This window comes from Ctenopharyngodon idella, chromosome 16 (assembly GCF_019924925.1).
Source record: "Ctenopharyngodon idella isolate HZGC_01 chromosome 16, HZGC01, whole genome shotgun sequence".
Classification (NCBI taxonomy): domain Eukaryota; kingdom Metazoa; phylum Chordata; class Actinopteri; order Cypriniformes; family Xenocyprididae; genus Ctenopharyngodon; species Ctenopharyngodon idella.
This window is the reverse complement of record NC_067235.1, coordinates 20,330,923-20,352,687: the sequence shown is the minus strand read 5'-3', so window position 1 is coordinate 20,352,687 and position 21,765 is coordinate 20,330,923. Positions and strand designations below refer to the sequence as shown.

The following is a 21,765-nucleotide window of genomic DNA, read 5'->3' as shown; positions in this document are numbered from 1 at the left end:
AAGGGGACCCTGCAAAACTTGTTGTGTGTAGATAATTTTTACAATCAATCAATACTCTTACATATATATGCGGTTTTAAAAGGGACAGTTCACCCAAAAATGTAAATTCTGTCATCATTTACTGTACTGTATGGGGGGAAAGTGTGGGGGTGAAGTATTTCTTTACATAGGCCATATGTACACATTTAATAATGTAATGTAAATTATATTATTTATAATTATCAGTTAAACTGATATTTGTTACATTCATCATAACCGAAGTCAAATATTTAATGGAATATTAGGACGAGAATCCCATAGCACATCCACAAGTTTCATGAGCAGGCCCATCTGGGGGATGCATACTGGGTTGCTTATGTCAGCACAATTCCCACAATTCCCTGACTCAGTTGTACTCTTTAGCCGGACTGAAGCTTCTCAGTTGCACTAATGGTAGTATGGCCCACATGAGGACTATTATGGGGTTAACCATCAGCACAGACTTTAATTCATTTAACTCTTTCCCAGGGGCATGGAGGAAAAGTAAACCTGAATGTTCTCTAAGAACTAAGAACTAAACTCCCAGGAAAGTGTGGTTATTCCCTAGCAGTATATTATAAACCAAACCTGAGTAGTAAATTATCACTTATGCTCTTTGTTTCCCCTAAACTTTCCAAAGCCACATTGTATACTAATTCCCAAGAAAGAAGTTCTAAAAAGCTTTTAAAGTTGCACCAGTTCTGCTGGGAGTTGATTGTCTTTTTATTTTCCCTGTTGGGTTTATATTTCCAATCAGATTATTTCCTCATTGGCCCACCTTTTAGCAATGGCCACGGGCTTGAAATGCTCACAACCTTCAAAAATTCACAGTATAAGTTGAGTTCACCAATACACACAATGAAACTTGGGGATCTATTCTGTTGTTTGTTTCTGAATATACTAGTGTTCGCGACACTCAGTGAATCTAAACACAGTCACCCTGACTACCGTATGACAAACGTTTGACAAAGGAATGCTTTGTTTAACAGATGCAAATGCAGTGCTGGGTCGATACCCGAAGGACAGTTTAATTACTGGGCATAAATATAGCTTCCCAAACTCCACGCCTGCTGGGCCTCCAACCTGTTATTATGCTTTTTTATATTTATTTTACAAGAGTCGAATTACTCTCAAGGAAGAACAAGAGTAGTGCTTGAGGAACTGAGCAAAACTTGAATGCGTAAGAAGGTCACAGTGGGGTCGATTAGAGTAACATTGCGTGACAAAACCAGCGTGGTGTTGTTCATTTTCCCATCGTAACGCCCAGTGATGTCTTGCTGTTGAATAGGTCAACACGTTGGTTCTAAAATTAGCGAAGAGATAAGGTGAGACTCTGTGGGGCCAACGCTGTGTATTTAGAAGGCTTAGACGGACTCCTGGAGACTCTTCAGTGTTCACCTGGCATTCAGGTGATGAGTCATAGCTCACAGCTGCCTGATCCCATCTCTGGATGCCACTGCCGTTCAGACTCCCTGTGGAGAACGAGACGGCTGCTGGCTGCATCGTCATGACAGCCGCCGTCCTCGGCTGAGTCAAACAGGACACCTGACTGGGCTTGTGGCTGTGAGGTGCGTGACGGTCGAGTGGGTGGGGGGTTTAGGCCATGCAGAGAGGTCTGTTTTGATTGGGTTAACTGTGATTGCAAAGTTCACGCTCTCTGAACTGCATTGGACCACCCTTTTGTTGGGTTTTCTTTCCCAAGAGCGAGAGAGAAAGAGGGAAGCACAGTAGCAAGGACACTGCGTTGTGAATGCTCCACGGTGTGACAATATGATCCTAACAGGCTTATGTAACAGGGATGCCTGCATGCTCGTCTTCCAGCAGACAACGGCTGCACCGACTGTTATATAACTAGATCAGCCTCCCCACAGAGTCGGGCTGCGCCTGTGCATGGCATACAGCAGCCTGCCAAAGAGAGGGAGAGAGCGAGAGACAGAGATGTAGAGAGTGAGACAGAGAGAAACAATGCTGCCTGCTGCAGGAACACAAAGAGAGTCAAAGATAATGCAGGAGTGAAATGTAAAGTATATGTTCTATTTGGTTCATAATCTAGAATAATAAAGTAAAAATCCAAAACTTTCTGTTTATTTCCAGGTTTAAAGTAAAAATTGAAAAAAGTTTTTTTTTTTTTTTTTTAATGGAATATTGCACATAATTTTTATTTATTAATTTTTTTAATTCATGTGCGCTCGTAATCTTTAATCAAAGTAACTTCCTCTTTCTCTTGCAGCAACATCAACATCTCTGGCGCAAGGGTGAGACAACCTGTCAATCACAGCAATCGCAAACTATGAATATCCAACGATCCAATCGATTCCCGATGGACGAAATCAAGTCCTGCCATTCATTTTTTTGTTGAAAAGCCATATACATCACAATAGAGAAGAAAAGAAATTGGAACTTCCATTTCATGCTGACTTTAAATCACCCATTAATTTTTTTTTATATTTAGCGTTAAATTTAATTTTTTCAGTTTCAGTAATTTTAGTACTTTTTTTAAATTAACTGTTTTTTTAAGTTGAAAATGTTCATCTAATACAGCTTCATTTCAATTTCTGAAAGTTGAAATTTTTTCATTAGTTTCATTTTAGTTAACGATAACATTGATACCATAGTATTTCCAGAGCACTTTTTGTAATATGAGATATTATATAGTGACTCTACATGTCATATATGTAAACAATTGACTTTGATACACATGCAATATAATAGCTCAGAGTAAAATCAATAGGTTGCAATACATCTCAATGTACACCATCACCCGTAATATTGGATTTTTCAGTTACTTGCACTACCATGTAAATCTGATCCTTCCCCCATGGAGTTCATATTGTCCTGAATACATTCCATATATAATGGTGGACAGAGATTAAATCTGAGATGAAATCTGATTGTGGAGGAAGATCTTCAGAAAGGATTTAAATATGGTAAAATGTGTGATGATCAGTAGCTTATTTAGCCATAGTCAAAATATTGAATAAACACACATGCAAGTATTGGGAATGTTTAGTGAATGAAATCTGTGTCATTTTCTCTGGGTGCAGATTCTGTTTGGGTCTAAAAGGATTATCTTGTCTTTTCATCTATGACCTTTTTATTCCCTCACAAGTTTCCTCTTGTCTCATGCCCATGTGGATAATTAATGTAGTATTTTTTCATAGAGCTGCAAAAGCTAGAGGTTTCTTGCTCCTGGGCTTCAGAGCAGATAAACCCACTCCCCGGGCAGGAAGAAATCACAACCCTCTGCCACTCTGCTGCCAGACTTTGGGTCTTGTTGAGTCTAATGGGGTGGTAATGTTGGGTAAATGTTTCCAGCACACATGTGCCAGTAGGACCAAAACTCAATTAGCTTTGCTCCATACTGCAGTGTAATCCAATGTGCTTGGGTTTTACACTTAGAATGCAATTACACCTCTGACAGCTGCTTTCAGTCATTTTACTATAAGAGCAGCGCCTGCAAATCGAGTACAGTTCCTCTAAAAATGATTTTTCTCCTCTCAAAAAGATTTTGTTCTAAAATCCAGTTACAGCTGGTTTTGCACACTCTCAAATGGTCACATAAAACAGGAACTCCCAGAAACTAAAATGATTGTTTTTTAAACTTCTTTACTGCTTGTTGTGTAACTTCTGGAGCATGTTAGGAACGTAGTAGTCTCGCAAAGCCCATCAATGGGCCATACTGCAGCTTATCCTGGTGTAAACTACCCACTTAAACAAAAAAATGGGCATCTGGCTGATACTGTAAACTGATCAGTTTACTATAGTTGGAATGGATCATTATTACAGTGATTATTATGTTTCTAGCATGTTGTATGTTTGGAAATGGTTCTTTAACCCTTAAAGATGGAGCGTGTAGCTTTTCATTTCTTAAACAACCATGTAGGAAAACACATCATGGCCATATTCCAGGATGACAATGTCAAGATTCACCAGGGTTAAAATTGTGAAAGAATGGTTCAGAGAGCATGAAGAATCATTTTCACACATGAATTGGCACCTCTGAGTCCAGACCTTAATTTCATTGAAAGTCTTTGGGGATGTGCTGGAGTAGACTTTACAGAGTGCTCACCTCTTGCATTGTCAATACAAGATCTTGAGCAAAAATTGATGCACCTCTTGGTGGAAATAACATCTTCCATCGAGAGGTGCATACTTTTTTGATCAAGATCTTGTCTTGAGAATGCAAGAGGTGAGCACTCTGTAAAGTCTCCTCCAGGCACATCCCAAAAATTTACACTGAGGTTAAGGTCAGTGCCAATTCATGTGTGAAAATGATTCTTCATGCTCCCTCCCAACAATTCTTTCACAATTTGAGCCTGATGAATCTTGACATTGTCATCCTGGAATATGGCCATGATACATCTCTTAATACATGGCTGTTTAAGAAATGAAAAGCTACACACTCCATCTTTTAGGGTTAAAAGAACCATTGAGACTTTTTTTTTTTTTTTGGCCGGGCAGTGTATAATATATTTGAAAGGTACCATTTAAGATATACAGAAAGATGGATGGATGGATGTGTTTGGTTCTTAAAATGGTGAGTTTTTTGGTCCCTGAAAGATTTACATGCCTCATTTAGATATACTATATACTCTAAAAAATGCCATGTTGGGTTGAAAACGGACAAACCCAGCAGTTGGGTTTAATGTTTGCCCAAACTGCTGGGTAGTTTTATTTATCTCAACTATTGTTTAAAAATTACTGCTTGCTTAAAATGAACCCAAAGTATGTTGGAAATGAACATTTATTAATATGTTTAATAAATGAACATTTATTAATAAGTGTAATGAATAATAAACAATAAACATTTATTAAATTGCTTATTAATAAATGTTCACCTTTTGATTATTATTGTTGCCTCTAGTAATTATGTGTCTGATTTTGGGTTCATTTTAAGCCAGCCATAAAGTAATTTTTAAACAATAGTTGGGTTAAATAAAACTGCCCAGCACATTGAGCAAACATTTAACCCAACTGCTGGGTTTGTCCATTTTCAACCCAACTTGGGTTATTTTTAACCCAGCACTTTTTAGAGTGAAGGATGGATGGATGGATGGACGGACAGACACTTTACAGTATGTTTGGTTATTACATGGTTATCACATACATCCCTGAAAACTTGAAAGGTACACTCTAAAAAATTGCTCATTTGTTTCAACCCAAATTGGGTCAAATATGGACAAACCCAACTATTGGGTTAAAAAACTTATCTAAAACTTTCACCCAAAAGCTGGGTTTGTCCCTATTTTGCCCAAATTTGGGTTGGAACAACCCAGTATTTTAGAGTGTACAATTTTAATGATGCAATGAGTGACTGATGCAGAATTTCTTCAGCAAAACTGTTGTTGTTGAAATGCACATCAGGACGTCACATCCCATTGACAATGGGCTGAGTATCAGCATTGTGATTTCACATTGGGTTAAAGGGTTCCCTAGAGATACACTTACCAGTCTGGCTCTGGGAACTCAGGAGCAGAGAGGGTCAAAGCAGAGACAGAACATCCTGCAGCAATGCTGAGTCAGTGTGTGGTGTGTGTGCTGGTGCTGAGGGAGTGAGATCATTTTGTTGATGTGTCTCTCTCTCTTGTTCATTGTTAGGCGAGCCTGCCAGAGAGGGAGAGTTTCCAGACAGGAGTAAGTAGTTTATATGAATTGATGAGGAGAGTTATTTTTCTTTTATGCTTCTTCCAAAGTTTGTTTCTCATACAGCAATGAGATAAGTGTGTGTGCAACTCCAAGAGAACAAAACAAGCCTTTAGATGAAGAGTGGGCTGGGAAATGATACAGTGAGAACACATTACTGTAGACTTCAGGGAGGAACACCGCATTATACAGACTCAAAACTCAACAACGTCCCTGCTGAGTAAACAGCGTGGTTTGCTGGTCTTAGCTAGTCTCCTAAACTAAAAAGCACTAAAATCACCAAATATACCAGTTGGTTAACTAAGTTAACACCAAGAAAACAGGAAAGACACACACTTCCGTTCAAATGTTTGGGAGCAGCATGAGTTTTTAGTGTTTTTGAAAAAAGTCTCCTATGCTCACCAAGGCCGCATTTATTTGATTAAAAATAAAAACAGTATATGTTGTGAAATATTATTTCAATTTCAAATAACTGTTCTATTTTATATATATATATTTTTTAAAAAATGTAATAATTTATATATGGTGTTCAAGAAATATTTCTTTTTATCAGTTATTTAATTTTTCAGAATTATTTAAAGAATAGAAAGTTCAAAAGAACAGCATTTATTTGAAATATATATTTCTGTAACAATGTAAAAGTCTTTACTGCATATCATTTTTGATTAATTTAATTCATCCTTGCTGAATGAAAGTATTAATTTCTTTAAAAAAAAAATCTTACTGACTCCAAACTTTTCAACAGTATTGTACTGTATATTATGTATTATATAATCATTCCTTGATGCCGGTCTCAGCTGGTCTCCTTGGGGCAGACTAGTCTGCTTGCTGGTTTTAGTTTTTTTAGGCTTTTATAACCAGTAAAGACCAGCAAAACAGCTTAAGAATTTCATTTTAGGGCATTATGTGACATTAAAGTGATGAAAATATTCGTCATTCTCATAGTAAAATCATTAAAACATTGAAGAATGCTTCATGCTTAATCTGATTTCATCTAATGCCATGTTTGTTTTAGTCTGGCATGAAGAAAGAAGCATAGTTCCTGGACAGCTGCAAAGCCCCATTTGACACATTTATTATTCTCCAACCATGTTTTCATGCGGCTTTGAGTTGGCACCAAGTTCATAGTTCTTAGAACCTCTGTTCCATACTAGGCAGAGTCCCAAGATGCCGGACTCTAACAAGAAGAAACCAAAGGTTTCTGGCATCAGCTATGAGACAGACCTGATTAAAAATGAGGACAAAGACAATGTGAAATGTTATACTCCACTACAGCAGCCAAAATAAACTGTACATTCTGGTAGCCAAACTGAGAGAGAGTTCTATGACACAGCTGCTATGTGGATCAAGAGTAACGTCCTACAGCACATTCAGTCAATATCTCATTGCTAATTGGGAAGCTTTATCTCTGCAAACACACATTAGCTCTCTGTCTTTATTACTCAACATCAGAGTCATTATCGTCTCTCCTCATTGGCTGCTAGCCTTGGTAAAATATAGCTATTTCAATCCTCTATCTCTCTCTAGTTAATTTAAAGTCAAATGAAAATGGACTTGCAACCCACTTGACTTCGGTAATGTAACCGTTCAAAAGTTTGGGGTCAGTAAAAAATTTTTATTGTCTTTGAAAGAAGTCTCTTATGCTCACCAGATGCACTTTGATTTACAGTACGTGCACTTATGTGTACGTACTGGGTAATATAAGGTAAGTACATGGGTTAAGTTTAGGTTTAAGGATAGTTTCAAAGTTAGTACCTAGTTATTACCCAGTTATTACTACAGTAAGTATATAGTATGTACATGGAGAACAGGACTGTAAAATAAATTGCTACCTGCTTACCAATGCTGCATTTATTTGATCAAAAATACATTAAAAACAGTGATACTGTGAAATATTATTGCAATTTAAAATATTTTTTTCTATTTTAATATATTTAAAAAAAAATAACACGAATACAGACAACAGCTGACAATGACAACACTTGCGCTACTTATTATTTTTGTATAATTTTTTTTTCAGGATCTTTGATGAGTAGAAATTTTAAAAGAACAGCATGTATTTGAAATTTATTTTGTTTTGTGTCAATTAAAATGTCTTTACTATCACTTTTGACCAAAACGATGTGTCGTTGCTGCATAAAAGTTAAAGGGTTAGTTCATACAAAATTGAAAATAATGTCATTAATTACTCACCCTCATGTCATTCCATACCCGTAAGACCTTTGTTAATCTTCGGAACACAAATTAAGATATTTTTGTTGAAATCCGTTGGCTCAGTGAGGCCACCATAGCCAGCAATGACATTTCCTCTCTCAAGATCCATTAATGTACTAAAACGTACTTAAATCAGTTCATGTGAGTACAGTGGTTCAATATTAATATTATAAAGCGACGAGAATATTTTTGGTGCACCAAAAAAAAAAAAAACACAGCGTCAGGAAGCTTTGGAGCATTATGAATCAGCGTATCGAATCATGATTCGGATCGCGTGTCAAACCGCCAAACTCCTGAAATCACATGACTTTGACGCTCCGAACCGCTGATTCGACACGCTGATTCATAACGCTCCGAAGCTTCCTGATGCAGTGTTTTGAAATCGGCCATCACTATATAAGTCGTTATTTTGGTTTTTTCGGCGCACCAAAAACATTCTCGTCGCTTTATAATATTAATATTGAACCACTGTACTCACATGAACTTATTTAAATATGTTTTTAGTACCTTTATGGATCTTGAGAGAGGAAATGTCATTGCTGGCTATGGAGGCCTCATTGAGCCATCGGATTTAATCAAAAAAATCTTAATTTGTGTTACGTAGATTAACGAAGGTCTTACGGGTGTGGAACGGCATGAGGGTGAGTAATAAATGACATTATTTTCATTTTTGGGTGAACTAACCCTTTAATTTCTTTCAAATAAGTAAATAAATAAATAAATCTACTGACCCCAAACTTTTCAATGGTACTAAATTTTTTGAAAAAATAAAATAAAATAAAATAAATAATAATAATAATAAATAAATAAATAAATAAATATTTATATTTATATTTAAATTAAATAATTTTTTATATTTAGATTAATAAAAATAATCGGGACTTGATTTTATCCATCTGGAACTGATTTGATTATAAAAGGTGGGTATATCAGTCTGTTTGCAGCCAAGTTAATGTTTATCCGAATAGCTAAAAATGTAATAATTCTTTAAGAAAATCTAATATATTTTATAAACATATGTTCTCTGCTGACCCCCTGCAGTACCTTCATGGACTCCTGGTTGAAAACCTACAGGTGTAAAACTGTCTAAAAAGACTTTCTGGCTTAAACATTATTTTCTCTGGCCGCAACTTTCAAAGAAAAGTAATAACAGTAAGTTGCTTTTTTTTTTCTTTTTTTTTTTTTATTAAAAATTATGAAGAAATGTTGTGTTTTCGTTGGAATAACATGCAATGATTAATCATACACAATAAGACCAAGAACACGTATTTAAAAAAAAAAAAAAAAAGTAAATAGTCAATTTTGCTCCTATATAGCCATATAGTATGCACTTATTTTCCTCTCTTTAAGTAAGAACGACTGATACCATTAGCTAATGTACAAAACCTTGGGTTAAGAGCAAGGCTGATACTAGAAATTGCATTAATTATCAATTGGTAACTTTCATAAATGTTTAAGAGTATGCCACTCAATATTTAAACTTCAATGCTTTCATAAAACCACATGAAACACCCCATAGCCTGCCTACAGAGGGAAAATAAAGCACTGCTGAGATCTTGACGTCGACTCATGGGTTTGTAACCCACCCACCTGGTTCTAAAAGAAAACCACAGAGAGAGTCATGGAACCCTGACCTACAGATATAGACCTCAACCGTCCTTCTGCTGCGCTAGTGTTACACAAGTGTGCAGAAACGTATCAACACTATTAGCAAAACACTATTGCATAAGCAGGCATTATCTATGCTTAGTCAAGCTGCCAACTGATAAACCACACATTTGAGAAGAGGGGCCTGATTTTCAGGGCCCAAAAGCACTTAATGTTCAATACCTCCCTTATCCACAAGCCACTCAAAACATCTCCAGCACTGAGAGGAATTCATGAAACGTGTTCCCTTTTGGTATCGCTGCTTTTGAAACAGAGTTTTAGACCTGTTTTTCTTAGCTTTCTCTAGCAACAGTAAAGTAACTTTTTTGCTGTAAATGCTGCCAAAGGCTACACAATTGTGAGTGTGATAACTGCTTGTAACTTGAGGAGGGTTTTATGGTCAGTGAGGCCAGTTTGGGCACTGGTACTAAATCGGGTAAACGTAAAAAGCATAAACATGGATGGAGAAAGAGGAAAAACAGCGCTTAAATGACACACTGGTGGAGGTAAAAACAATAATTAAGTCAGTATCTGAATCTTTTAACTATGGAAAAACTGCTGACATGAAATTGCATAACTGAAGTAGTATCAAGTAATAAAAGGCCACATTATTTGACCAGTGATGGCCATCAGTACTGAGAAATGGTTATTGTCCATGATATGAAGATAAAATCAGCAGCACATCAGTTCCACCTGGTGGGCAGACAGCAAATAAAAATACAACCTTCTCATTCTGTTCTATCAGACTTGATTTAAATGGCCAGTAGCAATGTTTTCATGTTCAACATTTTACAGTCAAGAGATCAATAGAGAATGTTAGAGATTTCCAAATATATTTCTAGCAAATTTAAATTCCTAGCAAATTAATACTACTAATAATAAAGCCGTCTGTTCACTTAAATATTGTTGAGCCCTGAACAAACTTCAATCACTAATGACAAATTCCACATCCAATAATCAAGTTCAAGACTTCTAATTTTGATGCTAAATTGGCAGTCAGATCAATACAGTTGATTTGTAAAGACTCGACTCTGAATAACCAACTCATAATATGAGTTTATTGAAATATATACAGCATACACACAAATCAAACAACACCAGATCACTGAAATAGTACATCCACAGAAATAACTGAAAGGGCAATATTGTGTGAAAAATGAAATGTTATAAAACAGCAAAGGCACTTCTCCGCAGGTCTGAAATAAACCTGGTTGCTTTTGATAAGACGGGTTATCGCCGAAGGCACATGAAGAATTACTAATCATGTATGTTGCTTCTAATAATAGACTACACATGAACCGTCATTCTTGTGTTAAACTGTTACTTTGGAAAAAGTTTAAATATACTTTATATATACAGTACATACTTCACAATCCGTTTCTTCCAATGTCACAAGCATAGCACAAGCAATACCGAATGACACACCAACAATACTTAGTTATGAAATTTCATATTTTGCTTACATAACAGTGTTAAATGTAAACTAAATGGTTTTTGTCACTAAAATGTTTTGTAAACAAAATCTTATGTAATTTTAAATCCAGCATGTGCTTAAAAGAAAAATTAATAATAAAAATAAAAGTCATTATATAAAAAACAAAACAAAAACTAAGTGTCACAGGGGGAAGGATTAAAAAAAATAAATTTTCGGGAACAACATCTACCTATTAAATACATCAACTATTAACATATTAACTAGCCCTAAGTTGTTTTTTCCACACTAAATTACCTATTGCCACACTAAAGTACATTTTACTTAAGCATTCTGCCCAAACGACAAACTAGATATGCTAACATGTGGCTTTGATGGATTGGCAGCACCATATTATATTAATTTGGATCAGCGATCAATGTTTCAGCACAGTCTGTAGTTCATGGAAGTGCTGGAGACCCTGGTCAGAGTGTGTGACCTCATGGTGTAGTGAGCTGTACTGGGGAAGGGAGTGTCAGATTGGGCTTATCTTCTGGATGCACAAGTTTTAAGGGCTCTACAGAGGACCTGTAGTGAAAACGGTCCCCTGTTTAAGCCCCCCAGTGCACATGGGCTGCCCTCTCTCCCAATTAATTGAGGAAAAAAAAGTGCTAAATCGGAGTGAAATTGTATATTATAGAGAGTCTGTTGAACAATGCATTGAAGAAGACCCTGATGTTGAAATGCTATCACTGTAAAAAAGGTTTCCTCTTCAGGTAGAGTAGGTTACTAGGAGCAGTATTATGCATATTTGTATTCGTGGCTGACCACTACAAGTGTAGGACAGTTATTGAGTTTATTTGTTGCACTGGAAATGTGTGGCGTCAGGTTTGAGTAGCTTACACTTGTTAAACTGACGAGTACCTTAATGCAATACAAAATAAACGAGCAATATCGACTTTATAAAACACACCAATAGCAATATTGTGTTTGAAATGATAGCGAAATAACCCTTAAGGACCATGAGAGGTGAATTATTGAGGGTGTCGACAACACAGAGGCGAAAAAACTGATCTAACCTATTTTATGTGTGGGGACATGGGGCATCTACGCTATAGGTACACTACTGTTCACAAGTTTGGGGTCAATAAGGCTTTATTTTGGAAGAAATTCATTTAAATTGATGAGAAGTGGCAGTAAAGACTTTTACATTGCATCTAAAAAGTATCTAAATCCATTTCAAATAAATGCTGTACTTTTGAACCTTCTATTCATAAAAGTATCCTCAAAAATGTATGACTGTCTCCATAAAAATATTAAGCAGCACAACCGTTTCAACTGTGACAATAATAAGAAATGTTTCTTGAGCACCAAATCATCATGTTATAATGATTTCTGAAGGATCATGTGACACTGAAAACTGGAGTAATGATGCTGAAAATTCAGCTTTTCCATCACAAGAATAAATTATATTTTAAAATATATTAAAATAGAAACGGTATTTGAAATTGTACTAACATTTCACAATATTACTATTTTACTGTGTTTTTGATCTAACATATTACTGTTTTTACTGTGTTCAGCCTTGGTGAGCATAAGAGACTTTCAAAAACCCCAAACTTTTGAGAAGTAGTGTAAGAAAGGAGACAGCAGTGAATAATTCATTAAACAAAAAGGCTGCTTCTCATTTCCTTTACTTGCATTATAGCTTATGATCCTAGGAACCAAGGATGAGATGCAAGGATGGAGGAATTAAAGCAAGACGTATTTGTAAAATGGAAAAGGCTTGAGTATCTCTTCAAAATGACATCTTTGTGTAGATATATATGTGCTTCAGAGATTTGCCATAATGTTAAAATGATAAAGTTGATAAATCAAGACATTCTTAATAAAGCAAGTATGTACATGCTAATTATGTGACATTTGTGATTTATTTAAACTAAACTGGTAAGATGTGACTTAAAAGAATATTAATTTAAAGAAAAAATAAGTGTTGATGTGCATCAGTTGTCAAACCTCAATGAAAGTACTGAGAAGCGCCTAAAGTCAGATCGTCTAACGATGCATGGCAACTTCTAACTTTCCTCACGTGTGACGTGTGAAGTTACTGAACAACTGAAACAGACTGAAGTGTAATTTTTGCATTTTTTTTAAATACTTGTCACGGCATCATATACTTTTGTTTTTGTCCATGCAATTTCTCGAATCACGAATTGTCCGTTTCAGATTTGAATTGCTTTCAATCATGCTATTTAATGGTTTTTGGATTGTAATATTTCTACCACAATGCAAACATGGACAGTTTGAATGGGTGAGGGAATCTCACCCACTCAAGCTCAGTTGAAGTCTCGATTGGGGAACATGAGAGGAGCCACAAGCGTCCACAGGTAGAGCCCCAGACTCAGCCAGCTGGAGCTGATCTTCACCCACACTGCAGGCATAGTGCTCTGCATGGCCTGAGTGGTTGTATCAGGTCTAAAGACGGACGTGAGGAAAAGGCAGAGAAAAAAAAAAAAAAAAACAATATTTAGACCTGAGCTAGTTTATGATGCAGTTCTGTTCTATTCATTGTAACTGTATGAAATAATGACTAGTACATTCAAAGTTTCTCCTTTTGTGTTCCACCAAAGATCAAAGGTATAGGAAGAACTTTTTTTGTGTGTGTGTGTGTGTGTGTGTGTGTGTGTGAACTATACCTTTAAACTATAATAGGAGTTTACACACTTTATATAAAAAAAAGAGGAAAAAAAGTGAACTCCAGAATCAAAAAGTCAAAGAACGAACACTTACTTGTACCAGTTAGTGAGAGTCATCATGATGTAGAGAGAGGCCAGTAAGAGGTGGAAGTGGAAAAAGGAGTAGTTGTATGTGACGCCATCCTCTTCGTTATCCACAACACGCCGCAGACCATCTTCGCCCACCTCCTCCCCTCCTACAGTGCCCTTTCCCTCCTCTGTCTGCATCAGCCTATTCACCTGAGCATTACTGGATGAACGAATGCTGAAAAGAGAACATACGTCACATGGACAATAGCATGACAATGGTGTCAACTTCCCTCAGATTAATATTTATTAGATAATGAGCTAGATTGGGGGGCAGAGTTTAAAGGGAGAGAGGTTGTTTTTTCTGATGTAGTGAAAAATAAAATTGTCACATTCCAATGGCGGATTAATCCAGAAAATTTACCAGCTATAAAGTATATGTATGTATTACAGTATTATACTTTTTTTTTTAAATTAATCTTTTTATTTAGCAAGGATGCATTAAATTGATCAAAAGTTACCTTTACACTGTTACAAAAAATATATATTTCAGATAAATGCTGTTCTTTTGAACTTTCTATTCATAAAAGAATCCTAAAAAAAAAAAAAATGTATTATGGTTTTCAAAAAAAATATTAAGCAGCACAACTCTTTTCAACATGGACAATAAGAAGAAATGTTACTATAGCGCCAAATTAACATGTCTGAAGGATTATGTGACATAATCAGTAATGGAAATTTTTTCATCTTAAAATATATTAAAATAAAGAGCAGTTATTTTAAATATTAATATCTCACAATATTACTTTTTTACTATGTTTTGGTCAAATAAATGCAGTCTTGATGAGCAAACTTTTGAACGACAGTGTATATATTAGTGCCACTCAAAAGTCTGAATGAAAGTAAATAGAAATCTGTGTTTGAACGTTTGAACTGTTTCTGAAAAACCTAAAGAATTGTTGATGCAAACTGAAAAATATTTAAGATTCTGCACCATTTTTAGTCACTAATCAAATAACAGATTTATGACACTGACCACGTTAAAGGTTAAAGTTACCATCCAACTAACAAGTTTTTTTATTTACTTGCCAAGGCCAGTTTGTACTCTCATTTGCTGCTTGGCAAATGTTAATTTTGGACCTTGCCTACAGGTATCAACATCTGACACCACTAATCAATCAATCCATCTGTGGTGCAGCTGATTGTACATCAGCAAGGAAAACACCAGTTAACTACAGGACCTTATGTAGAAATGTACTTGAGATGGTCTTTATGCATTTTTATAACAAATAGTGATAGTAAAGAAGAGCTCAATGAAATATGGAAAAATCAAAATCATGTTCAAAAATGTTTTGCTTAATGTACCTGGCATAAAAGGTGCAGAAGAGGAAGATAACCAATCCCACAATGCCTTGAGCATCCCACCACTGCACCATCCCAGGGGAGCTTGTGGGCATTGCCTCATTTGTGCTGATATTGGATACCAGACTGAGCAAACTAGGGTTACATTCACGATCTATGGGCAGAGTCAGAAAAATGAAAGGTTTAAAAGTGAACATACTAAACCATAATATAATATAATTACGGAAAAAAATTAATCACATACTGCAGTACTAAAGGCTGTGATCAAACACTTCACACCTAGAGGTAAGCTAATCACATTTTTAAAGTTTATTTGGATTGCTAATAGGTATGCATACTAGACCATAACAGAATGTAGGTATAGAGGGCTAAATTCATCATCTGGAATTCTAACGGGTAATTTGGCTTTATTTGGTAAGGAGGCTATAAAGGTTGAGCATCTGGTTTTTATGACACCACAAAACTCACCAAAAATTGCATCAACCTGAGTAGGAACATAATGAAGGCTCGTAAAACGAAAAGAGGAACCAAAGTCAGATATTTTTTCCTGAGTAAATATTTTCTGAGAATTTTTTGAGTGACTTACTAGGATTGTTGGTCATGGCAGACCAGGTGACATACATAGTGTACAGAGTAATAATAGAGGACTGAAGCAGACCAGACTGAGGTGAGGCATCCTACAAAGACATGCAAAAATAAAGAAACATATTTAGTAAAGCACACATCGGATTTTGTAAACTAAACACTAGTGAAGCTTGGATGAAATTACAGTATCTAAACTGCAGATTTTCATAATGGCTGGCAGAGTGAAGAAAGCTTGTCTGTTGTGGCAGGCCAGCATTGATATTCTGTATGCAAAGAAGGGAACAAAGAAGTTTCCTTTAAAAGACAAAAGCTGGAGGCTAATGCAAACAGTAGATGACCTTCAGTACAACGGAGAGACTGTTTTCTTATGCACATTATAAATCAGCATTCATGTCAGGATTTGTGTTCTAAAGCAAAATCACATATTTGGAACATCTAGTTAAAGCAGTTTTGTCATTTCCTGTTTGTTGCTTCACATTCAAGGTCTTAATGGAGCTTAATACCTTTTTTTGGCTTTTAAACAGTATGGTTTTTAAATATGAAGGAATCACAGATCATCACAGAAGAGGACCTCATGAAAATAATCCCAGAAGTTGCTCTTTGGTTGGGTCTCAAACATAAAAATTAGGGGAAAAAAAAAAAAAAAATCAAAAAGAACTTGTTCTAGTACAAAAAGTTAAAAAGCCTTTGTTGTATTGGCTAGTCAGTTAAAAAGAAAAAACTACACACTGATGCATTTCAGCATACAGCCTTCCTTATGCCGGGTTCAGACTACACAATATCAAGCTGATTTTGGCACGATCCGTAGGGTGTTGCGGTGATGCGTAAATGACAATGGCAGTCGGGATGCAAGAATCAATCGTTTCATCTTGTATAGTGTGTCATAGTGGATGACAACTGATGCCACGTCTGCGACACTTCACAATGTCACAACAGAAAGATTAACATGTTAAAATTTTTTCGGTCCTGCATGACGGGTTCTGTGACATCTGTGAAGCTGACCAATAGGAGCACAGAAGCTCTTCAGTACACAGCTTTCAAACATGGCAAAACGAGAGAGAGACAGTGGTACTGGTGCAATGCAATGGAGGAAAGGTGCCTTCATATTGTTTGCTCGAGTGACTACTACGACAGAGTGATAAAAAAGATTAATTCTGGTGAACGATAGTGGAGGCATTTCAGCAACCCGGTGAGTCCTGGATTTAGCATTAAGCCAACACACCACTTAAGTAGTTAGTTTACATGTTTTTTTGTTTTTTTTAACGGAAGTTGGTTGCTAGTTCCACTGTGGTGATAAATCGAGTCCCCCCAGGAATCGGTTCTCCTTTAGGACCCTGAGTGATCCCACTGGTTCAACGGACTTTTAATGGGTAGTATTTTTAGCGCCTGATTATAATTCCTGCAAAATTAAGTTATAATGACCATTATAATGACCATTAATGTCTTTTAAATTACATGGTTCATATACTAGTATATAACTGAAGCTATAGGTTGTGAAGTCAAGCATTTCTCGTTCTTACTGTTTTTTTAGTTACCTTATGCACTAGCATAGCATACATCTACCCTATTAGCCTGCTTATATTATATTAGGTATGTTTTTTGCTTCCAATATCTGTTTCCAGTTTGTTTTATTACGCAATTCATAGGCATTGCTTTTATATTTTAAGCATGTTGTTTGTGCACGTAATGTAATAAACATCATACAATAGTGAAATATAATTAATATAATTAGTCAAGACATCATGATAACAACTTCTGATCAGGCATTACTGCCTGGGTCCTAAAGGAGACCCAATTCCTGCTGTCTTTAATTACACACGTCATTAAAGACAGCAAGCGATGACTGATCGGAAAGCAACGTGTAGTCAGACATGTTTCTTGTCCATGATACAACAAGAATTTAGGAGTCAAAATCACATAATTGGACACAGTGATTTTCGTAACAGACAAAAATATTGTGTAGTCTGAACCCGGCATTAGAGTGTGTTTTCTGACACACTTTTTGAAGTGCCTAATTTTATGTTTTTAAAAATTTTTGGAGGGAATTTTTAAGAGCAGAGATGAGACAGAATGAAAAGTACCCTGACATGCTTTGGTGCTTTAATACTTTCCCTTTACCTGCACTTTTGGCAGAATGGATACCACAGATACGATGATGCAGAGAATAAGGTTGAAGCTGATAAAGAACTTGTGTTCAGCGCAGTTGTCAGGTTTGGTGTAGTATAGATAAAACAGCACAATCGCAGCAAAGGCCAGGGCGTAATGCAGGATAGTAAAGAACAACAGACCTGCAGACAGAAAATAGTCTTTCTCTGAAAAAAGTGGATTGGGACACACCCATTTGCAAGCCTATTGTGATGAACAGGATGTCTTACTGTGAATTTGCTCTCTACATACCTGAGAACCAACATTTTCTGTTGCCCTCCTCAGCATTCCTCATCCACACCTCATTCCAGGAGTGGGCAAAGTCAATTAGGAGGATGAGCTGGATCAGGATGAACATGAAGGAGCCCACAATACCAAAGTAGAACCAAACTGTAATTAAAAAAAAAAAAAGAAGAGAATGAAACAGTTGTGCTCGTGGAAATTGCGTACATATGTCACTCACCCGTGCGTATGGACAAAAAACAACAACAACACTGGGATATTTCTCAAAATATTTTCTTTTCTGTTCTGCAGAAGAAAGAAAGTCATACAGGTTACTCACATGATGGTGAGTAAATGATGACAGAATTTTCATTTTTGGGTGAACTATCCCTATGTTTATAACTATGCTTAATAAAACATGCTTCTCTGAAGAGCCTGTATTTTCATACTTAGATTCACAATAAAGCACACTAATGTCAAGATCTTGTTTTGGAAGTTACCCATGATCTCTAAACACAATGTTCTGCATCTTTAATTCCACACCATGAGAATTCTGGCAAGACAGTAACAACGCATTTATACTGCTAATGTAATATGCTATGAAAAAATAATAACATCCTATTCTACGTTCAATACGGTCTTTTCCCATGAATCTCATAACATTCAAAACAGTCATTAAAAAGTAATTGACTTCTTCCCAGCAGGAAACCATGCGTTTTCTGCATCCCTTGAAATTTAGCCCTGAGTATTGACAATGGCTTCCTAGAATAACATTATCATGACTATTGCTGCATTTAGAGCTTTACATCATTGTCATGATGTCATTGTATTTCCCCATGCGAATATATGAAAATAGAAATTGTTTCATTATGTGCGGTTAAAGGAAGAATTCAACCAAAAATGTACCATCATGAAATGTGCCATCTGGGATGAAAAAGGCTCCGACAGTGATGCCAACTAGAATCAGAAACTTGAAGAACCAGAACCTGCCGACAAAATCAAGCTAGATTAAACTTAAATTCATGTAGTAAATGTTACAAAAACCAATAGCATAATAAAGTAATGGTCATAAAGCATAAGTCAGGCTCACCCGTTCTGAAAAGCAGCACGAGGGTCTTTGCTGCTTTTTACACGAATCATAATTGCAGAAAAAAGGAAAAAGAAGCACGCCATAGCAAAGCACATGCGGTAGACTGATTTGTAGCCGACAATCACGTCACAGTTAACATGGTTCTCGATCCCTGGTATTGTGGTCCCCCCTTGACAAAAGCCAGGAATCTGAAGAGACATTAAATACAGAGAAAATTAACACAACGCACTGAAAGCACACATGATGTGAATGCACACTGATGGCGGGCCCACCTTGCGGAGCTGCGTCTCCATGCCCGGCAAGATCATGATTACAGACACCAGTGTTCCCAGCAGGAGGAAGAAAGAGAAGACCAGCCGGGTGACAGTGGAGTTGTTGGAAGAAGGACAACAGCCACAGAGCAGACATGGAGCAGAGCCACACAAACATGAGGCCTGTGACATGGAAGGAGTAAAAGAAAGAGCAATTATATCACCAGTTAACATTGGGTAGCATTTATTAATTAATTTCCAGAGTTACAAAGAATCTGCAAAACATTAGAAACTTTAATATACAGTTTTCTATTTGAATATATTTTTAAAATGTAATTTATTCCTGTGATGGTAAAGCTGAATTTTCAGCATCATTACTCCAGTCTTCAGTGTCACATGATTCTACAGAAATCATTATAACATGATTTGGTGATCGAGAAACATTTCTTATTATTATCAATGTTGAAAAAGTTGTGCTGCTTAATATTTTTGTGTAAACTGTGATACATATTTTTTAGGATTCTTTGATGAAAAGAAAGTAAAAAAAAAAAAAAAAGAACAGAATTTATTAGAAGTTGTTTCTTTTGAAGTCTGTTCCTTTAGTGAATCAGCTGCAAAAACAATTTACACAGCATGTGCAAATAAATATCACTTTATCTTAAGTCATTTTCCCCCATGAAAGTATTAAAGTTTGAAGCATTTTATAAAATGAATTTGACTCTATTGAGGCAGGAAACAGTTAGGAAATCATTGCTAAAGACTTTGACCTTCATAAATCCAGTCATGCATATTGTATAAAAGTAAAATTAAGGAAATTCCACATGACTGTTACTCATGCTAGGAGTGGTTGATCAGCTAAACACCAACTTCCCAAGCAAAATTATTACAAAAAACATCATTGCCACTCTTTTCTATTTCTCAAAAAACACCTGTAGACTGAACTGGAAGACTGTATTGAGGACAGATAAGAAAACTAAGGTGTGTCTTACTGGCACGAATAATAAATGTCAAATGAAAACATGCCTTTTCCAAACATTATAACCCATCCTAACTATAATGTGTTGGGAATATTGTTTGGCTGTAGTTAGAGAAGATTTGTTTGTCATGCAGTGTGTACTGTACCAACAAGCAGTAGAATGTCAGTGAAATGATCATTTCCAGAAAGTGGGTCATTTTCAGCAAGTTAAATGGCCTGGAAATGCAAAATTCAATCTACAAAATTTCTAAAACTGAAGACGTGTATTTAGGAACGGTCAGGTCAAAACCCTGATCCTAAAACCAGCAGATGCAAGTAGTTCAGCCAGTTAACATGTTACAAGAAATCTCACTAGTACACATCATAGTTCATATACTTTTTTCCAATTATCACTAATAATGTTCCAATAATGTTGAAAATTCAATATGTACAAATATGTTATGTACTGTATGTAGGTAATACCTTTCTTTTCTAACCTATTCTATTAGATATTGTTTAAAAAGATTGGCTTAAAAATTTCTTTCAGCTATATCTTAGAGATACACAGATCAGAGCTTCAGTTTTTTTTTATATGATTTAATTATTAAATTACATTTAATTAAAAATTAATTCTTAATGTGTAAGTTTCAATTCTTTAAAAATGGGCGTTGAACTCAAATTGTGATTCACAATGACTCTGAAAACCTGCATAACCTGAACTATTATGAGCAACTCATACCAAAAACAACACATCGAAACTACAAGAAAACCAAATTTCACGGAATGGTTCATTTAACCACACATATATATTTAAACATACATATATTACATTATTTGTTATGAAGCTGGAGGATCTGATATAATACATCTCAATGCAAATATGAACACACTTCCGTGTACTGTTGTTTTTCAGCGAAAAGCTCTACGAAACTACACATTTTCTATTTAAATATGGGAGTCCATTACGTAATTTTTTTTATCAATACGTTTTCTTAGTTATATTATTCTGTATTTTCTGTTCAGGTAACAATTTAGCGACGCTGTCATGTGGCAGCTCAGTTAACTAAAACATGAAAAATTAAACAGAACACTTACACAGCTCGCAAGAGAGCACAACGCCATACAGGCTCCCATTTTATATCAAAAAATAAACGACTCCAAACCGTCAGATGATGAATTGACAGTCAATTACAGTATGTAGTGTTTCTCTTGTTCCGTCAGATGATTCCTGTATTTGAAGCTAACGATTGTAATGGGCAACTTATGCTATTTCATAATAAAAGTTCCTCTTGTGCGTGTGTGTGTGTGTGTGTGTGTGTGTGTGTGTGTATACAAGAGGAACTTTTATATATATATATGTATATATATATATATGTGTGTGTGTGTGTGTTTGTAACAAATATATATATATATTTTTTACAAACACACACACACACACACACACATATATATATATATAT

General features: G+C 35.8%; 1 protein-coding gene across 2 annotated transcripts; it reads right to left on the bottom strand.

Moving 5' to 3' along the window:
* Positions 1 to 139: 139 nt before the first annotated feature.
* Positions 140 to 21,565, bottom strand: serinc2l (serine incorporator 2, like). 2 transcript variants are annotated; one of them, XR_007925352.1, is made up of 11 exons: positions 21,401 to 21,565; positions 19,372 to 19,533; positions 19,100 to 19,287; positions 18,916 to 18,995; positions 18,040 to 18,177; positions 17,761 to 17,930; positions 15,644 to 15,734; positions 15,061 to 15,211; positions 13,724 to 13,933; positions 5,467 to 5,622; positions 140 to 1,923 (listed from the first exon to the last, which is right to left on the bottom strand). XR_007925352.1 is itself a non-coding variant. In XM_051864278.1 (10 exons), the coding sequence occupies exons 1-10, from the start codon at positions 21,437 to 21,439 to the stop codon at positions 13,270 to 13,272; spliced, it is 1,368 nt and encodes a 455-aa protein (XP_051720238.1). In that variant the 5' UTR covers positions 21,440 to 21,565; the 3' UTR covers positions 10,559 to 13,269. The 2 variants fall into 2 exon arrangements, 1 of the variants encoding a protein (XP_051720238.1); XM_051864278.1 differs by lacking the exons at positions 140 to 1,923; positions 5,467 to 5,622 and adding an exon at positions 10,559 to 13,408.
* Positions 21,566 to 21,765: the final 200 nt, after the last annotated feature.

Bases quoted from the DNA above. Each gene is read 5' to 3' on its own strand.
- serinc2l (XM_051864278.1), bottom strand. From the start codon at position 21,439: ATGGGAGCCTGTATGGCGTTGTGCTCTCTTGCGAGCTGT. The intron at 18,178-18,915 runs GTACATTTTTGG...TTTTAATTACAG, and splicing joins AGATGGCACATTTCATGATG to TTTGGTTCTACTTTGGTATT. The intron at 15,212-15,643 runs GTAAGTCACTCA...CTCTGCCCATAG, and splicing joins TGCCATGACCAACAATCCTA to ATCGTGAATGTAACCCTAGT.